General features: G+C 40.7%; 1 protein-coding gene across 1 annotated transcript in view; it reads left to right on the top strand.

Annotated features, from left to right (window-relative positions):
• Nucleotides 1-1,771: 1,771 nt before the first annotated feature.
• Nucleotides 1,772-24,792, top strand: part of LOC122395269 — a 46,758-nt gene continuing 23,737 nt past the window's right edge. Inside the window, exon 1 of the mRNA XM_043392714.1 lies at nucleotides 1,772-2,153. Coding sequence (XP_043248649.1) covers nucleotides 2,082-2,153 — 72 coding nt within the window. The 5' untranslated portion in view covers nucleotides 1,772-2,081. The remainder of the gene's footprint in view (nucleotides 2,154-24,792) is intronic.

The following is a 24,792-nucleotide window of genomic DNA, read 5'->3' as shown; positions in this document are numbered from 1 at the left end:
TGCGCCGTGAGACACGCTGCTCCGCTTTAACTCTTTCCATCGTTACGTTACGCGGCGTTATATTGCTCTTTAAACGACGGTTCTTTTCCGTTTCGCTCCTTTTTATCGCCCGCGTTCGTTCGCGTCAACGGTTTACGATATCGCGTAGGGCAAGAAAAGTCGGCTGGAGATAAATTAACCTATATGGCAATGTGGTAAAGGTTGTAAAAACTACGTTCCGGTCGAAGGAGTCGTACTCCGTCCGCTCGAAAGAAACAAAATGGCGAAATTGATACGTTCACGTACCGGGGTTATTACTTCTGTAATGGATTGGACGGAAGTAGAATATTTATTGCGTAAACGACAAAAACTGTTATGGTTTATCATCGCTGATTACGTATAACCGTCGTCTCGTAAGTATCACATGTTATTGCTGAAGCAATTTTCATGTGATAAAGAGCTCTATTTCATTTTGACATTGTACGTTATCTATCTGCCAACGGTATCGGTGGCTCCCTACGAAGCTAGTTGATATCTTACACATCTCATCAAGGTAGACCCCTTAAATGGATGCGCATTAAGAGAAACGACCACGATTACTCGTTCCCATCATCTAGTATCGAAATTATTTATTTTATAGTTTATTATACATCAAGAACCAACGATATTAATTAAACGATATATCGTTCATTTTAGTAACAAATATCAATTTTTAATAAGCCTTTAATAAGTACTTTTGTAATTCAAACTTGCAACTTCTAAAGTTTCGTTTTATTTCTTATTAAAAATTTCGGTCCGGATAAGAATTTCGCTCACGTCCGATGGGGGTTCACCGAACTCGAGATATTAGCGATGCATACCCTAGAGCACGCCCTTTATTCGTATTTAACACGGCGTTGGGTGGTTAAGGCACGCCTAAAGTCACGCTGAAACGCGATCCAGGTATATATCGTTCCGTAGTTCCGGCGTTCCGGACGTTCCGTTTCATCGTTCCACGGTTCGAGCGCGAGAGTAGGCAGTTGCGTGTGTCGTGTCAGTTATATCTCGGCAGCGAGTGCCGTCAGGCGCACGGGTGATTCGACGCGCGCCGTTCGTTTAAAAGTCCTCGTGCAATTCTACGATATAATAATAATAAAAGGTCGAAAACCTTCGGAAGATGTTCGCCGTTTATCGACGCGGTCCCTACGAGCGATCGTCGCCGAAACGACTCGTGTTCAACGCGGTCAGTGTGCTCCCGTGCGCCGAGGGTGTTGTTTCGTAAACGCGATTGGTTACTCGAATAATTTTCCTCGCTGGTTGATCGATTGCCGTGACACTCGCTTCGTCGGAGTCTCGCGACACACGCGTGCAATCGAAGAGAACGCGCCTCAAGGTTAAGTTTACTGGTGGTACACGTGATCGTACGGCGTTTTCCTTTTTTTCTCGGAATCGCCGGACTGCATTTTTGTTTGTATACGGCGCCGGGGCGATTTCCATCGGCGGAAGCTCGATATTTATCGGCAATATCGCGCGCGTAGTACCGGTGACGGGGTACACAATTACCGATTGAACATTGTAATGAATTATGCAACGGATAGCGCCTGTTCGAGGATCATCGACTTTGTACGCTTCATCTTACCCCGTTGACGCACGGGCGGTATTCTATCGCTGCTCGCGCCGTTCGTGGTGAACCGAAGTGCCTTTGTGTGACGCGGCAGGATCACGAAAATTGTTTTTCCAATGAACGTGGCAATTCAGTTCGAGCGTGAAACAGTGGAATCGTAGAAAACGATCGTCGACGTTCGTCCAACTTCCTATCATCGAAACGGCGTGAAGTTCGTCGCATAGATTTCGTGCGTTGGTCTCGATCCGAAACGCGGGACACGTGTTGCATTCTTTCTAATCTAAAATCGTCTCTGAGAAATATTCATTTCGCGCGTTCCTCGTCGTCGGTGCTTTCGATATCGAGATGATGCGGTGCTCCTTCGATGATCGAACGGTCGCGAACAGTGAAACGCGAAGGTTAACCTTCGCGAGCTGTCTGTGAAAAAGGCGAGACACGTATCGCAGGGGAAGGAAGGCTACGAGACAACCACTGGCGAACGAAATCCTGGATAATAGTCATGGCTTACGTGCTCTGGCGGGTCTTCATGAAGAAATACTCGAAGGTGCGGCTCGGCATCAGGAATCTGCCGGTAAGTGTTGCACGGAGGTTCGTAATTTGGCGCCGTATGCGTGCACTTTAGTTTACGCGCGGGCGTGCGTGCGGTTGTTCGCGATGCAAATGCTTCCATCCCGAAGCGAAACCACACGGCTCGGGACGAGTTTCCATCGCGCCGCCGCCGCCGCCGCGGGAATAGAGATAAAACAGAGTTGCATCGTAAGTTTCAAGGTCAAGATTTTACGGTCGAACTTCGCCGCGCTTCGCGTCAAACGGCCGCTGTAATTGCAGTAGCCGATGAATAGATTATGCAACCGGCGCCGACCGGAAACCTATACTCAAAACGAAAATCGTCCACGATTTAACAATAACGATTTTCTCCTTCGTTTCTGATTCTCGAGCCTTGTCATTTCATGTTGTTAAATAATAATTGGCAACGACTGGTCTGGTCTTGGAATCTGACCTGAAACGCCCTCGTATATTTAGTGCCTTCGACTGCAACTCCAGGTCACTTCAATAATAACGTGTTAAAGTTATAAAATTATACAACATCGTTTTAAGTTAATTATTCGAATAATTTTGTAGCAATATATACAATTATTATACAATTTAGATAATTATTTTGTTCAATTTAGGTGTTATTGAAGCAGTGTGATGGAAAGTGTAATGGCGTCTTCGTCTTTGGTAATTTTATAATATTTGTATTTATGAATTGAAATATTTGAGTCAGTATTTAAGTATACAGTAAGATTTCAGGATAAACAGAACGTTCTGTATACAAAATGGTGGGACCATGATTTTCAAGTACGCGGAGACGAAGAGGTTTGTTTATTCCGAAACTTGAGGAAGGTTATTGCTTCTACGCTGAGATCCAATTTGAAGTACCTTGGAGATTCCATCGGAGAATTTAACATGGTCAATGATCTCTCAGAAATAAAAACAGTTACGTACATGGCATCAAGTATCGATAGCGTTGTTCTCGCTATGAATACTGATCGTTACGAATACCATAGATACCGAGCGTGCATCGTAAATACATTAAAAACAGAATCTAATTGGGATCCAGTCCCGCCACAAGTTGATAGGCATAAATTGAAATTTTCTATCGATGAAAAACAAGATATAGTGCCTAATTAGGAGAATTTTGCAGTTGTAAAACAGAGGGCGGCCGTACTGAAATTTATTAAGTATAAGGGACAAGGATAGATAAAGTATCTTATTTCAGTGGTGTACCAATTAGGAGAAATTTGTGGTCATCGATAAAACGGAGGGTGGCGCGTCACATTGGAATTTACGAAGACAAAGATAGATAAAGTGTCTTATTTCAATGTTACGGCAATTAGGTTATTTTATAGTCATCGAGGTATCTTTATAGTGGCAGACGCGCCATATTGGAATTTATGAAGCACAGTCGACGTAAGGTTACAAGTTTTCTTAATTTTAGAATAAATATCTTGTATATCATCGAAATAAAATTTTGCCCATCTTTGTGCGCGGAAAGGTCGCATCGTTCCAGCGTGCAATTATTAGACTGCAACCGGAGCTAATGCGTGCGCCGTAATTGGATAATTGCAGTCGGGGCTCGCGCAACGGTTTTTTCTCTTTCTTTTTCGGTACCGTTTCGTAGCCGACATCGGTGTCGATTTATATCAAGGTATCATGATCGATCGGATGCGTGTACGGTTCATTGGTTTTCCATCGAAGCAGAATTCTTTCGCGGGACCGTTTTCATCTTCGAAACCGACGATAGTCAATTTGCAGTCGTACGCTCGTGAAGCAGCTTTCCCTCTTTTTCTTTTTCCTCCATTCGCGTCAGGCTCGTTATTAATGTCCATCGGGTAACTGTCGACGAATACCCGTGTCTAATTTGTCGATAGATCCTGTTATTAAATTTTCCTGGTGAACGGGTCGACCGTTCGCGGTGAACACGCCGTCGACAGGCCTCGCGAGGCGTGTTTAATCAATCAAGGAAAAGAGGTTCCCCGATGGCCGGTCTGTGTACCTAAAGGCACACCCTGCTAATAAATTTCGTACAGCAGAGCGGAAGGAAAATATAACAGGAGGGGGGCAGGGTGCAATACAATTTACGACGTGTCGGATTGGATTACTTTGATCCGTCTAGTAGACGATCCACTCCGCGGTGATGCAAACGACTGTTTTATCCTAAAGTAACAGAAACGCTTTAAGAATTACGTTCCTTTATCTGTAAAACTAGGAATCGATACTTAAGGTTCTCTACAATAGTTTTCCATCTTTGCATCAAGTTTATCCCCTTCTCTGAACTTTGACCATTTACTCGGTGACCGAAGTCGTTGAAAAGAATAAATAATAAATAAGTAAGCATCGTCGGTAGTCCCAATGAAGGCTAAGAATATAAAATATTGATTATATTTGAAAATTTGAAGAAATTGAAAATTTTTTAATGGGAGTCCTTGTAATTTTTTAAGTGCCTTTTCTACAGTTTTCCATCGTCCTTGTGGGACTTCACGCGCTGTGATCAAGGCTAATAGTTTTTCCTTCAATGCCAGCTTCGGACTGCTAATTGCTCGTTATGAAACTTAGCAATTTGAATCCAAGGTGTACGTAGTCCTGGTTGATGGTAGTGTCATTAAGACGTTCCCATGATTAATTGCCTGGTCGTTTAACAGTTTTACACTGTGGAATATCTATTTGATCAATTCAGTTAATAAACTTTGAATAAAAACATAAATATCGGCGTTCCAGACGCTTAATTGGCACATTCTGCCTCAGACTTAATGCTCGTAACCATTATGATCTATGAGCTCGATAAAATTCACGTTATTTAAAAGTTAAATCGCGATTCGGTCGAAGGAATTGCTCTTTCCATAGTGATTGTTCGCAATTTGTTTTATAATAAATTCCAGTATTTTATTAAGTTTTATTCGAGGTGGAAGGCTTCGAACGTTTCGATCGTTTCATCGGCGTCTGAGGCAAGGATTACTGGGATTACTGGGTCACTGACGAGATCATAACCACCATGCACAATAAGAGCAAATAGCGTACAAACCTCGGTTAAGCAGCATTTGTAATAGATCGATCATAAATCGTTCAAAGTTGTGTGAACAAGGTCTCCAAGCAGGGAGAAAGTTTTCGTTTATTTTTGCTCAATCGTGTGAACAGTGTTAAGTCTGACGTTCTCAAAACACTTTAATTACATAAAATTAGTAACGCAAAATTAGTTTCTCTACTATAGTTGCAACAATCAAGGGGTGAAACCACTGTGACGACTGAAAATAAAAGCAATTTTAAAGAATTTTTTGTGGATAACTTTGAAACTTTTTCTAATAAATATTTAATGTTTTCGAAAGTACATTTCTTCAACTGCTTCTTGCAAAAATTTCGTATAAAAATATTAATTATTATAGACATGATAGAAATCGACGTGAGAGGCCTCCAAAAATTTGTTGAAAACGGATAGACATGTAATTTTTCACTGCAAATTCTAAAATAAGAAATCATGCAATTTTCTTAATGTATAAGACAGCATTCCGTTGCACATAGTGATTCATAAAACTAATAATTTACTATAAAATGATGGAACTTTAAAGAAAAGATCTGAAAAACCTGGTAACACCCTGTAGGAACTAATTATTCGATTCAAAATTCCCGAAAAAAATAGTATTAGGAATCACCATACAAAATCTTGAGTAAATCGGATGAAAATTGACTGAGTTATTGGTTCAAAAAAAAAAATTCCAGTCTCTCGAATTCGTCACAGTGGTTTCTCCCCTCAAACCCACTAATTATGATTCCCTTACGCGACAAAGGATCAAACAACGAGGTCTCCTAACATGAATCTTTCAGTTCTCGTGCTCTGGTGCGAACGCCGCTTTAGCAATCGGTCCTCCTTCGATCTAGAATCGGTATCGTACCACAGACGATCCTCTGCACAGATCCTTCTCGACTACAACGAGGCAACAGTTTCCACGCGTGTTACTCCAGCTCGGTGGAACTCGTGGCTGGTTTCGGTGTCTATCGAACTCACGAATCCGTCCCTAATAATCCCCGATGAGAAAAAGGGATCGCTCGGTTCGAGATCGCTGTCCCACAGGGCTCAGCATCTTAATAAATTAAGTGCACCGGTTCGTTCGAAGGGGGTGGAGGGAGGGCGTAAAGACGGGGTGGACGAGGGGGTAGGGAGGGGCAGTCGGAAAGAAAGGAACGGTAGGCGGTCAGAAACCGCCGGACGAGGGGGGGTGCGGGGCTGGCGGCGGGGGTGCAATTCAGTTTGCGGTCGTCGAGTCAGGTTACGTTAGGTTAGTCCAGCGGTTGGTCCCCGTGACCGTGAACCGCGGCTGACCTGCGACACAAACACTGCTTCTCTCTCTCTTTCGCTAGCCGCGTCTATCTGTCTCTCTCTCTCTCTCTCTCTCTCTCTCTCTCTCTCTCTCTTTCTCTCTTCCCTCCCACCTTCCATAAATCTACCTGCACTACATCGCGTCTCGTTCCACGGGCTGAACCGCTCTCGGGCTCTCTCGTCTCTTGCATTGTGCGCTCTTCGGGATCTTCGAGTGATAAATACGGCTGGCCACCCTCTCTCTACTCCTATATCTCGCTATCTGTCCTCCTCCGGCACGAACCTCCGTTTCGCCACGGCGCGAACCGTTTCCCGGTTTTATCGTAGTTACGAGCGACTCGAACTCCGGCGGAGACATCGCCGCGTGGGCGTCGCTGATCTATTTCGATTTTCTCCATCGTACGTTCCACGGTTTCGTTGGAACAACCACCGGGCTCCGGTATCCGTTATCGTTCCCAACAATTGGCCGCGAGATCAAACTCGGGGACTCGTTTCGGAACGTTTACTATTCGCTCTCTGCTAATTTGCAACGTCAATGATAGAATTTTTTCACGTTGACTCATGATGCCATGTTTTTTTGCGCGAAACGTTCTCGAAACGAAAGCGAAAGAGCAATCCACTCGGCGATTATTCAATTGTCTGGTCCCGGGCGCTAATTTAATTACACCCTCTGTAACTGCTACGCCCACGACCCGGGGGTACTTCCTCGCGTATCTGGAATAATTTGTTCCATTATCGGGCGTACTTGAATCGAAAGTGGAAACACACCGAGAAGAATGTTTCCTTTGAACGAATGTAGGCGGACAGATTGATCGATGGCTCTTTAATCGCTATTGTTAACGTTCATGGCCGTTGCAAATCGGATCAGCCATGTGAGATGAGTCTCGCAGTTGAACGAACGAGCTTCGCATTCTGTCCACTATGCATTTGCATACGCATTGCGAGCCATTTGTCGTCTTAATTCGGTTGATACTGTTAAGACAATACCTTCGTGAAAATCGACGGATAATCCCATAACAACAAACAGGGGTAAACATTGAATAACCCTCTAAAAGACCCACAGGAATTATCCTAATTTACTAAATTTGAAAATAAGATCGATATGAACTCTATAAAATTGATCAAAACAAAAGAAGAAGAAATCTATAAGTAAGCTAGAGCGTAGCTAATGTGAGAAATCTAAAACTTAATTTTTTTAAACGACTCGACCGTCGAATAGAATTTTATCGGGTCGACGTGACCAGGCAATTTTTGTCATACTTTCTCGACAAATTCCACAGCGATCTACTGATCCACTGATCCACTGTTTCTTTCGCGCGTATGTGTTCATCTCGACTCCAGTTAACGGAATATCATGTTAGTTTTGCAATTGGAGCGGCTCCAGGTTGCGGGACCGATGAGACCGGATTTGTTTGTGCATTTTTTTTTAGAAAATTTTTACCGCTTACAGGTGCTTGTTCTCTATGCGCGTGTTCTCTTTAACGCCAGCCAGTGAAACGTAACGCTGATTTTGTGTACGGAGTGGCTCCGAATTGTAGATAAATGCAATTGGGGGAAAAGCGACTTTCTTTGTGATATTTAATATCTTTAAATTAACACCACATACTTTCTTTTTTAAAAGAATCTCGAGCTACGAAACGAAATCGGTGATACTCGTCTGCACATTATTAAAAAATACACGGACGAGAGTCGTATGGGCACGTATATTCCTTTCTAAAAAACACTTTCAGTCTACAATTTAGAATAAATATTGAGCAGAAGTGTGAGATAATTTTGTTATAAAATTTTCATTATTATATTGTCAACTTTCTTTCAAAAGAAAACACAGTAATTACAGAATTAATTAAAGCGATAATTACATTAATAGAAACTGCTACAAATTGGATATAATACATATTTATATTACAAATATAGTGATAAAAAAATTTGTCTGAAAGTCATATTTTTCAACATTTCAAGATACACATCATGGTATGCATAAATACTACATTGCACGAATAAAATATTACCTACAATTAGATTTAGCTCAGATTATTCCGTAAGCTCGTATATTATTCGTGTTGATGTCGCTTAATATAGGTTCCTTATGAAACCGTTCTACTTTGCCATCCTTACGAAACTGTACCAATTTTCTTACTCCATAAAGGCGATCTTTGTTGTAAGTGGCGTGGACTTCAAACAGTGTTTATCGAATGTCAAGCACCGCGTTCAACGTTGACACAGATATATCGCTTAGTCTGTACATATTTGCCCCTGCGCCTTTTCTAACGCAAGCTTCTAAAATTGTGTACTCTCGTAGATATCTTGATTTATGGCTTTACACGTTCCCACTGCTACCGTCTAATCGCCCGTTGCCCAAGTCGGAGCAAAAACGAGGAAAGGGAAACACTCGTAAACGACTCGTCAAACAAAACTCCCCGTCCCATTAACTCGTTTCTGAACGTTTCAATTAATGCGTTTCCCCCCTCCTCGATCACTAATTGTAACGTAATCGGCGTCGATCGCGTTATCGCGGCCTATGAAACGGTTCATTTCGGAAGATCAAAAGGATGGTCATCGTTATTTATTTCGGAATATCGTGTCGATGATAGTAGAGACTATCGTAGTCGAATCACAATGAAACAACGGACGTGTTTGATATGGGAACGTAGACGGTAAATGGAGCAAGCAATGCGGGTTAAATGGCGAACTCGTTTCATTTTTCTCGCGGTCTACACGAACGATTACGATTAACCGAGAAAAACCCGACGGCATTCTGTGCAGTTGACTCCGCCGGCGGAAACAGCAGGATGCATCGATTCGTGTTCGTACAGGGATGCTCCGAGGCCGTAATGCGCCTACTCGTGCAATTTCACTTACTTTCGCCGCTAATTAATCGAGCGCACTTCCAAGCGGCCGACTTCCTCTCTTCGTGCGGGCCAGAGAAAGGTACTATGCAAATTCCAGCTAAAAAAACGAAACGCGTGCCCCCTTCACAGCTTCTTTACTTCCATTAAATATTGTTTATTGCGTCGACGCGTTTAAAATCATCAAGAAAATTCGCGAAAATAGATCCGTACAGTAGTCCCTCGTTTAATGACGAAAAATCGGGATTGGTCTGATGTTGGATGCAGACAATTGGAGCCAAACTCCGGCATATAAGTAATATGAGACTTATACCAACACTAATTTGTTGATTGAGGCTTCGTTAAAAAGTTATTAACGTTTAAACTTTCATTCCGACTGGGAAATTTTTCGGCGAAATTAAAAAATTTCAAATCATTCTGGAAAAATTATTTTTGGTTGTGGGGGGTCAATTACAATCATTTTTGGTCAATAGACACACCTTCGAATTCCTAACCATTTTCGGGGAAAAAATTCCTTACCGAAAATATAATTTCAGGCCAGAAATGCCACTCAAAAATTTCATGCGTATCTTTAAAACGTCGTAATTTCTGAACGGATTGGAGGATTTCAATGTTTCAAAATGCAAACTACGCGTATTTTAGTGGAGAATATGTAGAAATTTTAAAAATATTGAAAAAGTTGTTCCTTGATCCCGTAAAGTTAGAAAAACCCCATAAAAATGGTCCAATATTCAAACAGCCATAGCTCCTGCAATAGTGAATATATTTCAATGAAACTTTTTTCTAAAGTAGAGCTCATAGGTACCTACAAAAAAGTATTAGACAGCTTTTCCGTAGCGCGCCAACCAGATTTATTAAAAATGAAAAATGAAATTTTAAGAAAAATCGACAGGTCGATTTTTCGGCGAAAAACAAAATTTCAAATCGTTCTATAAAAATTATTTTCAGTTGCGGGGGTCAATTATAATCATTTTTGGTCAATAGGCATACCCCCGAAATCCTATCCACTTTCTAGAAAAAAATTCGAGAAGGTGTGAAATTTTTCGTCGGAAAAAAAAATTTCAAATCGTTTTGGAAAAATTATTTTCGGTTGCGGGGGTCAATTACAATCATTTTTGGTCATTACACACACCCCCGAAATCTTGCGCATTTTCGAGAAAAAAATTCAGTACGGGCGGAACTTTAAACGTTAATAACTTTTTAACGCAGCTTCCATCAACAAATTGATATTCTTGATTTTCGTCTTATTTTGGCCTCTAGAATCTTTCATTAAAATTTTTCCCAGGGGTGACAGAACACCTTCAGGTTGATAGACGTCGTGGCTGATAGTCAGTTAGAATTTTAGTTTACATTATGAATAGGTTACAACGATACAAGAAAATATACTTCTACGCTTGGTAAACTTTGATTAATGTATTAATAATAAAAATAGAACGATGATAAAATTTCTTTTAATTCCCAAAGTGAGATTTGAGGTTCCATCCCCCGTAAGTTGGAGAATCAGAATTTGAGAGACACTGTAGTGTCGCCGGTGTATCTCGGGGCTTTGTTCGTTCAGGCGGAGGAGAAACCTCGGTGGCTCGTGTACGGGAACTTCCGGCGCGTCGGGCAAAAACATTAATCGCAATTAAGACAATTTCACGGCAGGAATGGGCATTGTCTTGAATCCATATCGCGACCGTGGCTGGTCGCCGCGATGCCATAAGCTTCTCTACGCTTCACGCGCGGGGTGAACGCTCCTGCGAAGGATAGAAAGAGGCGGACGCCGAGCGTCTCCTCGAACGAGATGCGCCTCTCGCGGACTGTGCCGGGCAACGTCGGAAGATAATTGATGATAGTTGCTTAGCAGTCGACGCACAAAAGGTTCCCGGGTTCTCCTTCTCGCCCCGTCCGCGTTAGGCATAACAATTTAAATTAGTACAATGAAAGAGCATTCAGTTACGTTCGTACTCGAATACCGCGCGGACGAGGAACGTTATTGTTGCGATGAATTGTATTACAAGCAACGGGGTCGTATAATGAGTTCCTAAGCGAGGGGATACGTTCCCTTTCGATCTTGGCCTTTTTATTTCACTTCGAAGTTCGAAGACTTCGGTTTGCATCGACCCTTTTGACGCCACGGACGTTTCAGGATATTTTCTTCGCCAAGGCTATTCCCGCTTGCAATTAATCGCAGAAGCGTAGTCTGCTGACTGACAATTTTGTAATAGCAGCTTTTGTTTTGGGGATAATTGAAGATGGGAGTCAAATTGCTCTGGGCATGTCTGATCGCTAACCACTGATTCTACTTACGCCGACCAAGTCGTACTCTACTCGGTGGAGTCTCTAGAAATATTCCCAGAGAATTTTAAAAACAAACAAACTTAAGATAATAAGACTAAAACGAAATGCAATTTTGAGTCCTTAAAAAGTCCCTCGATCTTTCGATTCTTCGAAAGTTCAATAATTTTAATATTTCTCACTTTGGGCAAATGAATATTTGCAAGCCCTCGATGGACATTTTTAACGCTTAACCAATTGAATAAGAATTGATAAGATTCTCAGTTTAACTTCAGACTACTATATTTTTTGATAGAATCATTTGAGAAAAAAATGTTTTGCACGAAACTGAGTCATCACACATCGTAAAATTTATTGAGAAGTAGTCGAATTAAATTTGCAAGCTCCAGGAAACGATCTTCGTAATATTTTTATTAATTTTTTGGTATTTTTGGTATTACTTCCGTGACAAGTGCCTGTACCCTTTTCCATAAGACAAAGCTGAGAGCCTTGAGCGCGATTTTTTGTAACGGTATGACACCATAGGAAACGAGAGAGGCGTCTTTAAATTATCGTGTCTTCCCTCGTCGTTCTCGGTACCTCGACGCGCCGAGGAATCGTCCTTCCTTTCTTCTTTTACACGGCGCATCGGAGCGTGAATTCCGTCATAGAGAGAGAAGAATAAATTAGCTTGGTAAACAGGAGATTCGCCGATAAAATACCGGGGCTCTCTCGGAAACGCTGGTGAATCGCGATCGCGGATTATCTCCTCGTCTAGACTACACTATTCTTTGGTTGCGCAACTTGGTTGCACAATGAATTTCGTCCACGCGCCTCAATTGCTATTCTTTTCCCTGAAAGATGGGAAACGCTACACATACAAATTTCGAACGGTTAACAGAAAATAAACAACCTTTTGTTCGTTGCTCGTTAAAAAAAAAAAATACTTTTCTCTCATCGAAAGATAGGATCCAGCGCGAAATAAATGTTATTCCATCGAGCACGACTGCTTGTTGTTTTGTTTGAAACAAAATAACGTTTCTCAACATCCGCATCTCCGACAAGCGTCGCTGGATAGGCTTCAATGTCTTTATTAATCATATCCTGTGAAATAATATAAAATTCGTGCTGGATAATTCATCGAGGTAAAACAAGCAATTTAGAAAAACGGTAAATTCAGTTCGTGATACATTTGCATCTCGAGCGTTCTTGTTATTCCGACTTATTAACTGTGTTAGATTTGAATCAGCTTAAAACGTATCACAATGGGTTCTGCTAACAACGAGAAAGTTGATACGAAAGTTAAGATTAAGACTAATTGCTCGAGTACAACTGCCACGGAATTTAAAAAATGCAATGAAAAATGCAACGGGAAAAAACAAGTTAAAATATGTAGTTAAGCGATTAGATCGCAATGGAACATCTGTAATTGCTTGAACAGGCAAATTTTTTTATTTAAATAAAGTTTGATCAATCTGCACGATCAATTATTACGCCTGAACGAATTAAATTTACTTCCGCCGTTTAGCTCTCTGACCTATACGGGGTGAGTTTCGAAACTGTGCCGGCGTATATCTTTTGTTTAACTAGAGGCAGAAAAAAGTTGTACGAGAGAAAGTTGTATGGTATAAGAAGATCTATTTACGCACGGCCTCACGTTTTTTTTTCTAAGTGTAACGATGCATCTGAAAAATGCAGATGCACTTTTTTCATAAAAGTGGAACTGAACACTTTCTTTGTGCAGGTAGATCCTTCGATATATTTCTCATAAAAATTAACAAATCTTCATAATTTTTTTTATTTTTAGCGGTTAATGCAAAATTAGGAGTTTGATTATTTTTCTGGTGACGAAATTTTAAACTCACCGTCGTTTCTCGCGCGTGATCGCAGCGCAATGCCATTTCACGTTCGCGCAATCGTAGGGACTTTTTGTTCGGCGCATATTCAGCCGCCTATCTGCATACAAAACCGCGCCGGTATTCAACACTCGCGTTAATTAATATTAATCCCTCCACAATGGATTTTGTCACGACGAGAGCGTGAGACGGTTCTTGCCGCGTTGTTTGTTTTACGCCATCGCGATAGATACCCGTGAAATTCGCAACGCGATTTTCCCGTTTCGTCGGAGAGATCTCTTTCGACGTGGATACCGTTACGAGGGTTAATCGAAGAGCGTACTTCCGAAACATCTTAAATTGGATATTCATCGTTTTACCGATCGGCCTATTTAGGCTCGACTACGCGGCAACGACCGTATACTAGGTTACAACATTAAAATACAAATTAGAAGGAACGCTCGCTGTATTGTTCCGTCTCGTCTCGTTATCATTTTTAATTCTAGCAACGCTGGAACGATTTTTAAAATAATATTTGCAGAGCACATTAAATGCAACAGTCTTCTTTGAATAAACAACAAACACTAACAGTAGTCTTTCGATAAATGTGAAAAATTCAATGATCTCTTGTAAGCTGGCTGAAGATTGACCATTTGATGTTCCCTTTTTAATACTTAAATAGTTTGTAATCAAATATTATTACTTGGAGCTAACTCCCGTGTACACCCAATGAAAGAACACATTTTTTTGCAATAATTATCGCAGCAAACTCTGCAATTCTGATCACTCGTGGTCACGAATCCAGGGCAACCCGAGGTACCGTTTTTTAAGGAACGTTGATATTCGGTGCGTGGAAAACGGTAAACGGCGTAAAGCAATGAGGAAGCAAGTGCTCCGGGAATTATTTATTGCTATTGCTCAGGAAGTTGTTAGCCAAAGTTACGAGGCATTGCGCGTTCAAAAGGCCGTTTATGCCACACAGAGGGCTTTGCTTTTCGAAACCTCGATCGACGAAGGGTTTGGCGTAAAAAATTTCCGTTGTTCCATCGATCGCGGGCCGCGAGCATTGCGTGCTCTATCGTTCGCCAGAAAACGGGAACGCCGGTTCTTTTGAATAATTATTACATTCCGGGCGAGCGTATCGCTTTTACTGGGATATTCGAGACCGACTTGGGCGAGGTCAGTTTAGTGCGTGCATGATTGATAGCTATTAAATTTGTACCTATTTTACACCGTTGGCTAATGCTGCACGATAACAGCTCTAATCGTTTCCGACTCTATCGACGATCTGGGATTGAATTTATAATTCGAAACGCCAGAGGAAGGAAGTGGAATTGTGCATCGAACGAAAACTTACAATGGAATATCTAGAATAAATAATTATTAAGTTGAACTAATCCAAAGATATTGTGGACCATAAGAAATCAAAGTTCGAATAATTCGCAATAAATAAATTGGCAATATTAGGAATTTATGGAAATTATTTGGTTAGTCAATTTCAGTAGAATATTATAAAATTGTTATATAATTACACGTAGGTGTACGGTTTCCTTGTCTATATTTTTATTGAAAAAGAAAACACATTAATATGAGGAAATAATTGAAAAATCTGGGTAATTGGGCCAATATCCATAAGAAGGAGAACAACAAAATTAAATTAGAGAATAAATACATGGGAAGACTGTAACGTGAATATGTATGTTCATTCATTACTGAAATATGCTTAAATATACCAGACTGTGACGGACCGTATTCCTTGTTAATTGGACCTGTCACTTATTGTTAGTTAAAAATAGCTTCGAATAAGCATAATAGAATATTCAGTATTAGATACCTCGTGCTTTGTTTATCTTTGTTACATCTTTTCTTGCCATAGTTTCATTAAAAAAAAAAAACAAGAAAAAATTGTTTCAGGAAATTTAAATCTCATCATTTACGTTGCAACACAAGCTGTGTATTAACTTTCATTTAGATTCGATTATTCCTTCATGGAGAAAAGAAATTATATAGCAAAATATCAGACTGTTCCCTCAACAATTCTGAACTAGACAGGATCGATACTCTCGTTTCTGAACCAGATAACAACCACGATATGGGCCATCCTAAACTCGAAGGATATAATGGTCCCTTGGGACTCGATATTAATGACTCCAACTTCTGGAAGTTCCCGCCTCTCGAAGGATCTAACAGGCCAGAGATTCGGCAGCTTATGAGTTCTTCCAGTACCTTGAGAATTGCAGGAGGTGGTTTTAGAAGTTGTAGGAACTGCAGAGGTCAGACTTTTCGGAGCTTTCCGGGAATTTAAGATTCTTAAAAACTTAAGATAACAAGGATCTCTGGTCCTGAACTCTTTGAGATGTCTAAAACCTCCCAAAATTTATCAAACTTTTCACGAGACCTTTCAAAACACTTGAACCTCCAAAATCAACCAATATCTTCAGGATCCCAAAATCCTTGGAATCGTCAGATCGGTTTGAATTAATTTAGATTTATCTCTATCGCATCTATGTTATTCAAAGTTGTTTATCTATGAGTTTAGAGCCACCAATTTAATCCAGAGTCATTTATCTATGAGTCTACTCTATATCAGACTTCCTTTCAAAACACTTGGACCTCCAAAGCCAATCAACACCTTCATCCCAATGCTCATGGAATAGTCAGATCGGTTTTAAACAGTCTAGATTTATTTATATCGTATCTACGTCCAACGTTGTCTATCTATGAGTCTAGAGTCATCAATTTAATCCAAAGTCATTTATCCACGAGTCTAGTCTATATCAGATCGATTGAGTCCGGGATCGTCAGCGCGGAGTCCCACGGATCGTCGTCTGTATCTTATTCCACCGGTTCAGCTTCCACTGCCATGGCGTTCCATAGATCCCAGCCTTTATCCCCCATCGAGTCCCCCCGAGTCTGGCGTCGTCCATCTCGGATCCATCGATTCCGGGATCGCGTGTATAAAATTTAGTGCGTCCGGGATTGCCAGTGTCAGGACTCACCGAAGGCGGGGTTGCTGGTATCGAGTCCCACGGATCGGAATCGTTCTATCAGCCATGGGAAACGTTGCATTCGCTAAGTGGCGCGCAACTCAACGCACATATCCATTTAATTTTAAGTGCATTAAGTGCCCGGTCCTGCTACTCGCGGTAGAGCTGTTCAACGAGCGATGTTCGCTGCGTCTACACAAACGAGTTTGCTAGTTCCGTCGAAACTGTGTCAACTACCTTTTCGTTATAATTCCGAACTACACGTTACGTTGAAACTGCGGGCCATTAAAATTCTCAACTTCTGTTCGGAAATTCTGTGTCGGGGAGGACTTTCATCCCCCGTCTGATAATTCAATCTCACCGAGAGAGATCCCATTCGGATACAGGGAAGATTGGCCATTAGCTGGTAGGAAGCCAGCGGCCGAACGTTAATGAAGAATACTTCATAAGCATTTCAGAGGGGCACTTAATTGTCAGTTGATCGCGCGAGGGAGGGGAAGAGCCGAGAGGACTATGGTAAACGGACACCGTAGTATCGTTCGAGCATAGAAACGGCGCAGGGCGAAGAAGCGCGCAACGGAGATTCGTATCTTTATTTATAATGTTATTAGAGTCGGCGTTCACACGAGTAACTGTACACAGAGTCCTGGCAGGGACGATAAATTGAAACACTTGGTTCCTTAGTTGGCTTCTGTGTACATACATTGCGCGACGTACCGTAGTAAAGTATCAGAGTCCCCGGGTATCTACGCGTTTGATTACTATCTTCGTTTTGTTGTGGGACCGCCACCACGCGACTGCCACCGTTTTCGGTCCATACTCGTAAAATGGCGGACGCCAGGCGATCGGGGGCCTCGGCGAACCCTTAAAACGTCCACTGACGCACCGAGTCCCTCAAATTGTTCACGAAAACAAAACTTTGCTTCTAGAATTTAGTTTACAGCCTCGTTGATATTCAAGAATCCTAGCTTCAATATCTAATCTTCAGAATCGATTAAAAACTCATGTCACTCGGGTATGGTTTTAGTCAGTTTTTTGAAGAAAAGAAATGGGGAACAGTTTTTCTAATTATTAATACTCTATCGTTAAAATAGTTAACAATGTAGTCTATAATAACGTAGAATATTTGTTTTAGACACAATGGTTCTAATTTTGTCTTAAATATTTCTGACTTTTATTAAAAGAAAATTTTTCTTAATACATATATTGTTCTTAAAATACCCAATGAAATATAAATAGTACCAGAAATATTAACGTTTTAGAAAATAGGGGAAGAGAATGAACGAAGAAAATGAGTGTCATCTGGGTCCAAAAGACCCACCAACCAAGTATCGAAACAATTCTAGAACGAGTAGGTCAAAAACCGAATATTCGCCAGTACCAAAGTCTCGATAACTTCTGAACTGGTCAGCCATTTTGACCATCGAGACTATCGATAGAAAATGGCGCCCCATAGATGGCGCTCGTAGTGTCTACGAGAGAAGTACATATTTGGTTACTTGGAATTCGCGTCCCACGCTTCCGGCTGGAATTTTTGGTCGTTAAACGCGTTCATTAATTTTTCCGTTGGTCGATTTATTCCGGGGCGGTTTCTCGCGCCGGCTCGGTCCTCGTTGGCACTAAATCAATCGGATGATAAACGCGATAGCATATCGGAACAATGTACAATGGAGGTTTCTCGCCTATTGTTACGAATTATCGCCGGTGATCGTTCGTTTCTTTAATAAGCAGCACGCCTTTTGTTTAACGCGTATCGCGACCGGCCGGGCCGCTACGCTTTCCGCGAATACGGAAACGCGGCTGCAAACGGGTAGAGAACCCGTAGAAATTGTTGCCCCGGTCTCTCGTGGCCGATACCGCGGGACAACGACGACACACAATGAATGGCGCGTAAACCCGACCGTGGATTTATCGCGGCAGGAAGGAGTTTACCTACATAATTATTTATCTACGATAGAGGAGTGCTCGATAGACGTGCAACGGTCGTTTCTCACCGCGGGGGAACGGCTGGAAACGAAGTCCTCGCGTAGCTCGGTCAATTAACGTTCGTTAATAATAGCCTCGTCGCTGCAGACAAGCGCAATTACGCGACGATCGCCGATCGGAGACGCGCGCCGTTGACAAAGTGGCCGATTCGCGCGAAACTACGGACCCTGGTATCAATTTCTATGGTATCGAGCCTGATCGACGACTCAAAACGCGAACGAAAGTCTCATCTATGCGAAATTCGCATACGACGATCGATGTGACGCCATTTTGGAGAACGCGTCTCCGTTGAAATACATTCTGTACAATTTTTACGTATCTACGATATATTTGCATAAACTACAGTGGTCTGACTAGTAGGTGTGTGTTAGGTAGCTTGTTTAGAATACATTTCACCCGTTTAATTCGTCACTGAAATGCAATGAGATAACCGACAAAGCTACAGTCGTAATCTCCCAAGCGCACGAGATTAGATTTCGCTAATCGCTCCGAATTCAGCAGTTTGATCTCTCAAGACTGACTGTTGCATTCCTAAACGTAGTGCGTTTCGTAACAAATATTCAATTTCTTTCTCTATGCTCTGTTTGACGCCAGAGAAATATTTGTCGCGATTATTATTAGCCCACGATTTGTGATTTCCCCATAACTCTTCGGTTTTCGTGTTCCCACGGAGAGCACAGGCTGCTTAATTTGCAGTAACGTTAACTATCAATCATCCAGCTTCGAACGAGGGTTTTGCACCGAGTTGTAACGATTACAGATTTTAGTATAAATAAAAGATACAAAAATGTTTCCTCAAATCATTGCTGTCCGTCATGCTTGACGGGGAAATATGCTGGCGTTCAATAACAGTACAGAAAAGCAAAAGTAGAATTGTAAATTAACGACGAAACACACTAAAATTGACGGGACGAAGGAGCATGAGAAAATAATGATCCAATTAAATCGAACACGAACTCTTTTAAAATAATCGTGTAATGGCGTCTCAACGAAAATTTGTTTTTGTGTATGCATTTGTCTTCTCTAGGCAGACGATATTTCTAGTTTCACTCCATCGATAATGCGTGCCCGCAACGCATTCTAATTAGATTCGCAATTACTCAAGTATTAATTTGCGAGTTCTTTAGGATGATCCTCGTTACGACGATGATCCGTTTGACGGAACGGATTCCGACTTTGTCGGCGCGAATTATGCGATTCCGTTGCATTGTTAGCTCGGAAGAAGCGTCTCGTGATTAACTGTGAGGTTCTGCTTCGATTCACGATTGCTACCGGATTATTATGAAGATTATTATCACCGTCTAATCTGCGACCCGATCGTTAACAGGAAACGTTGAAGGTTTAATAAATTATTCAGCGTAAGCGATCATTGTTTGACAATCGGACAATTGTTGGTAATGATTCATGTATTGTCAAGGGCTTCCATTGACATAAGCTTCCGAAATATGTCGACAGCATAGCAATTATTAGTTCCCCGAAACGTTTCAGATTCTCGTTTCTCTTGCAATAAAAAATAGAAATATTTAGTAAAGCGTAACTAAAAACAAATTAGTGGTACAAAAGCCTCACTTAGCAAAATTAACACTTACATAAAAAAAAATTGTAGATCTTGATTAATAACACAAAATGTTCGATTAAATCTGCATATTTTTTTTATTATCAAGAATATTTGTCTAAAATGATTTCTGTTCACGTTGGAGGAAAGAAGAGGATTTGAATCGTTAGAAACGAAATTATTTCAATTAGCAGACGCATTTTAAATATCGAGGGCGATCGTTGTTAGAGAATCTGTTTCAACGAACCTTGACTTGAGAATTACGAGCTCTCGTCGTCTTATTAATTTTAGAATGTGGCTTTAATTGCAATACAGATTCTGAATTTCATATTCTATTATATTCTCATTTAATTTAAATTGAATTCATTCTCTGATACAACCGAACAATAATTTTTCCCATATTGGAGACTCCAGGAAACCGCAAGGCGCAAAGTTTATCTCGCGTTCCCATCCGTGTTCTTTCGTTAAAAGAAGGTGTACAGTAATTGATGGTACAATATTGTCCTTCCACGCGAATATAATATAGAATTTTTATGTATATTCACCTTTGTTTTCAATGTAACGTTGAAAATTCATCGCGTGTACGCGCGATTCAATCCGTCTAACGTGTCCGTCCATTACTGGCTATTTCCACTTGTGTTGGTGTTTAGTACGCGTTCGTGTTGGCACGCTATTATTTGTTTCAGCCGGTTGTGACCAGTTAGGAGACGGTAAGATCGACAAAAAACATGGAATTATCATACTGCAATTACTGTTTAAGAACATCTGCTTAAGTAGAAATAACTAGCAATGGACAGACACGCTAGCCAAATCCTATGCACACTCGATGAATTTTCAAAATTGATTTTCTCGATAACAAAGCGTGTTACGAAACAAGTCTACTCTACACTTTCGATTCGTTTTTTTTCACTTAGAAGAACCGTGTAACGGGTTTGCAGCACAGTTAGGAGGAGAAATTTCATAATACGTGACTTTCTTGCATTTCAAATCTTCAGATCGATCTGCTTTTAACGTTCTTCGCTAATGATTTTTCGACTGGAAAGTCTTAATTCGATGGATGCCTAGAATGGAAAGATATTTTCACGGTGGTTGAATCTGTAATAGAAATTTCGGACACTTTCGAGGATCGTCGATCCTCAAGATATAGTTCAATGTTGCTTTATTTGGAAATTACAGAAATGGAAGTTGATTTTTTATGCAGAAAATCTAATTTAGAAGACCAAGGTTTTACCCAGATAAAATTAAATTTAAATATATACGGTCGTTCGAATAGAAACTGGTTCGACTTGGGATTTATTTCTACTTTCAATTTATTCTCCACACTTTTCGATCAATCTCAGAGCGTTCGAAAGTGGAAAAGAACGGACTTGCGTGCAGGAAAAGGTAAAAAAACAGTTGACTGGTTTTGCTCAATGTGCGAGGATAATACAGAAGAAGAAATAAGTGTATTTCTTGTAACCTGTGCACTTACGACATGTATGCAGATATAACTTGTATAATGATTATTTTTTGCCGCGATGCATCAGCGCTGAGAATGGATGAAAAGCGTTTAACGAGATAGAATATCTCACGAACCAATCTAAATTATCAGGTCTCTCCATTTAAATTGAAATTGAAATTTTAATTAGTAAATAAATTATTAGTTAAATAAAATTTGGGTAACTTTATTCTAGTTGCGCCAGTTTTCTATTTCATCGTCGAGAGTCGTAAATTCGGTACGATACACTTTTTTCTTAATTGAACTAAATTCCTGGCGATTGAACGACCGTTGCAAGAAGCACGGATAAAATTTCACGCTGAAATTTATCACGTGCGTATTTCATTCGTGCCCGTGCACCTTTATACCTCTTAAATCAACCGGAAAGAGGACGAGGCGCGCGTCTAAAGGAGAGAGAGAGAAAGAGAGAGCGTGCATTATGCTGACTGACGCAAATCAATTGCGAAAGAAGCTTCCTCGGCTCATTAAGATCCTCGACGCAATCAGCCGCGCAGCCACAATAGCACGCGCACAGGAAACTTTGACACTGTTACTCGTGGAAGCAACGTGTGGCTTCTGGGTCCACCGTCGACTAGTTTTATCTAGATATCGAAGAACGTTTTATTTTATCTAGGAGATACAGACACCACAGAAACCGCAGAAAAATCACGCGTCGAACTGATATAGCACGCAATATTACGCGCGAATATCGCGCAAACCACACGAAAGTAACACACTTACGCGCGTTCCATAAATATCGCGCACATCGTATGTCAGATATTAGAAAAATGTAAATATTATACATGTCTCGCAGCAGAATTAGGCAAATTTTATTTGGGAACAGAGAATAGAATTTTCAATATTCGAGAGATCAAAGACTAGTAATAATACTTTTATTCGTTAAACCAGCATAAAATTTGCCTAATTTTGTTCCACACACTGTAAATTATTAGATGCATTATATTGAATTTAAGAAGAGATAGAACAAATTATAAGGAGAAAATTTGAATAGTATGATAGTATCTATTTTTCTACGATTTTACTTTGTTTTTTATGTGTAACCACAGACGAGGTAGATGCATCTCATCCGGAAACAAATGCAAATCTAAGCATGAGAGATGCTTTGTAACTAAAAACAAAGATGAGTTGGTCCACAAAAGTGAAATCAATATTTCGTCTTAATAGTTAATTTAGCATCAATAGTTCTCATAAACGTGTACCCTTTTTCCATTTTATTTCTGGTTAATAATCAAGATCTAAAGCTTGAATTTTTATTTAATTAAGTGGTAAACGATGGAAGTAAATGAGCTATGCGTTTGAATTGTGTCAAATAAGGCTTTGATACCAGCAATTTTTCTTTCAATTGCATCTGTATGCACCGAATGCACAATTTGCATTCTCAAATTTTCTACTCTTGCTTGGCTGTTTTTATCGAAGGAGCCTATATCAGAGGTGTGATTCGTCTCAAATTCCACGTAATGTATATACCTGGTGTCAATGTTTCCTGGTATTCAAGGATCGCCCTAGTGGTGGGGTCCTCGTATATTTAGAGCAGCGAAGAAGCGGGATTCGCACTTAGAGCGTCTGACAATTTGATTGCTATCCGGCAGCGGTATCGCAACATCGCCGAACCGGGCCAGCCGGGTACACCAGCGATTTATCTTGATTTACACGTGATCGTGATGCCGGTTACCCCGTAATTGAATCATAGCGCTACGCTCCGCCGTACACATTCTTTATGTCGGCCGTCGACTCGTGGCGATCGCCGTTCGCGATGAATCGCTCACGTGCCTCTCCACCTAGCCCCCCACAAGCATAATTTGCGGTTTTGGAGACAAGACGAACTGCTGAACCCGATCCTCGGAACTCGTTACCCGGTGTTTAGGCCAACGCCGCGAATATGCCCGTTTAATCGCGACCGCCGTCTTGCGTATCGCGTTTGGCTCCTCCGAGAGGAATCAAAGGACCACCCAAAATCCAATTTCAACGACAAATTAGCGCTAATACGCTTTGGCGACAGCTTATAGCTCTGTCCAGGTACTTGAAATTTCAATAAATATTTTTTTAATAAATATTTAGACAGCATAGTTGCGTTCGAGTTATATTTTTGGAATCAATAATTTGAATTTTTTTAAGTTAGTTCTCAGAATGTAGTAGAAAAGATTTTCAACATGCTTTTGTATATTAATTTGAAAATAATCAATTAGGAAAATGACAATATCTATTCAACTATTCTAACGTTTCACCCACTCTGAGAAAGGTAGATCATGCAGGCGTGACACAGAAGTAATGTCAGGTCACCGACCTGTCGCAGATGTGCCTGCAACGTGGGTTTTATAATACGCCAATTGCTACCGAGTCCCAGCAGCGTTGGACAAAATTGGAATCGACAATCGAGGAGTTTCCTAGAAGCGGAGTCCGCGAGAAAAACGATAAATTGCGTAAGAAGCTTCGAGGAAGAAATTTAAAAGAAAATCCAATCCTGAGAAAACAGCTCGTAACACTTTATTTTTATCACATGGCATGAATAACAATAAACTAATATCGTTCTTATTAAAATATTTACATACTATATCCACGAAGAATTTCTGAAGTTCCATAAGAGAAATTTGGCGTATCGTGGAAAAATAGACATTATCGTGCCATTGAATTTTTCCTTCTAAAGTTTTTCTCTATCTTTCACCAAATTCGAGATATAATCAGTTTTAATTGACGCACCCCGTATACGGTTTACTGGCGGTATTTATGGCTTGGTAAATCCACCTTTCCCGCGACGAACGAGTTAATTGGCGGAGAACGCGCGTTTCTTCTTTATGCAGGAAGTCGAGACGAACGAATTGTTCGCGATATTGTTGGCTGGCGTTGAGGGAAGCGGATAATGTGGACCGATTAGCATGCAAATTCGCGATGACTTTCTCGTTAGCGTCCCGACATTCCTGGCTCCTCTTGCTCTATCACGATCCAGTCTGCATTGTTGATGAAACGCGGAAGAAGCGTGCCTGACGTGCTGCGGAGTGTGGACTTGCTGTGGTAGATGGCGCCAGTCAGTCCGGGCGCGTAAAACTCCATTTCAATTTTATGCGCGCGCATTTCATCGTAATTATCCCATACAACAGCATTAGAATTTTGTTGTCTTTTCAAACTTCGAGGCAAATTATTTTTAATCTTTTTTGAGGGAACAGTACTGAATAGAAATTCAAATTCCTAATTTTATTCGCAAGTCAATATTTACATAGGTCATTATAGTGAATTTTCTTACTAAAAAGTTATTCATTTTCCTTTTATTAGACAGAGATAAATTTGTATATACTATCAAAATAAGTATAACTGGTAATATAGTGTCACTTCTGGTAATTCAATATAACTTAAATTTTTGTTTTTTTTTCGAACTTTTTGTTACATTTTCAAAT

This window comes from Colletes gigas, unplaced genomic scaffold, assembly GCF_013123115.1.
Source record: "Colletes gigas isolate AHSC1104 unplaced genomic scaffold, ASM1312311v1 Colletes_gigas_Sc00005, whole genome shotgun sequence".
NCBI lineage: Eukaryota > Metazoa > Arthropoda > Insecta > Hymenoptera > Colletidae > Colletes > Colletes gigas.
Note: the sequence above shows the minus strand (reverse complement) of the source record. Positions and strands in the feature narration are given on the sequence as shown.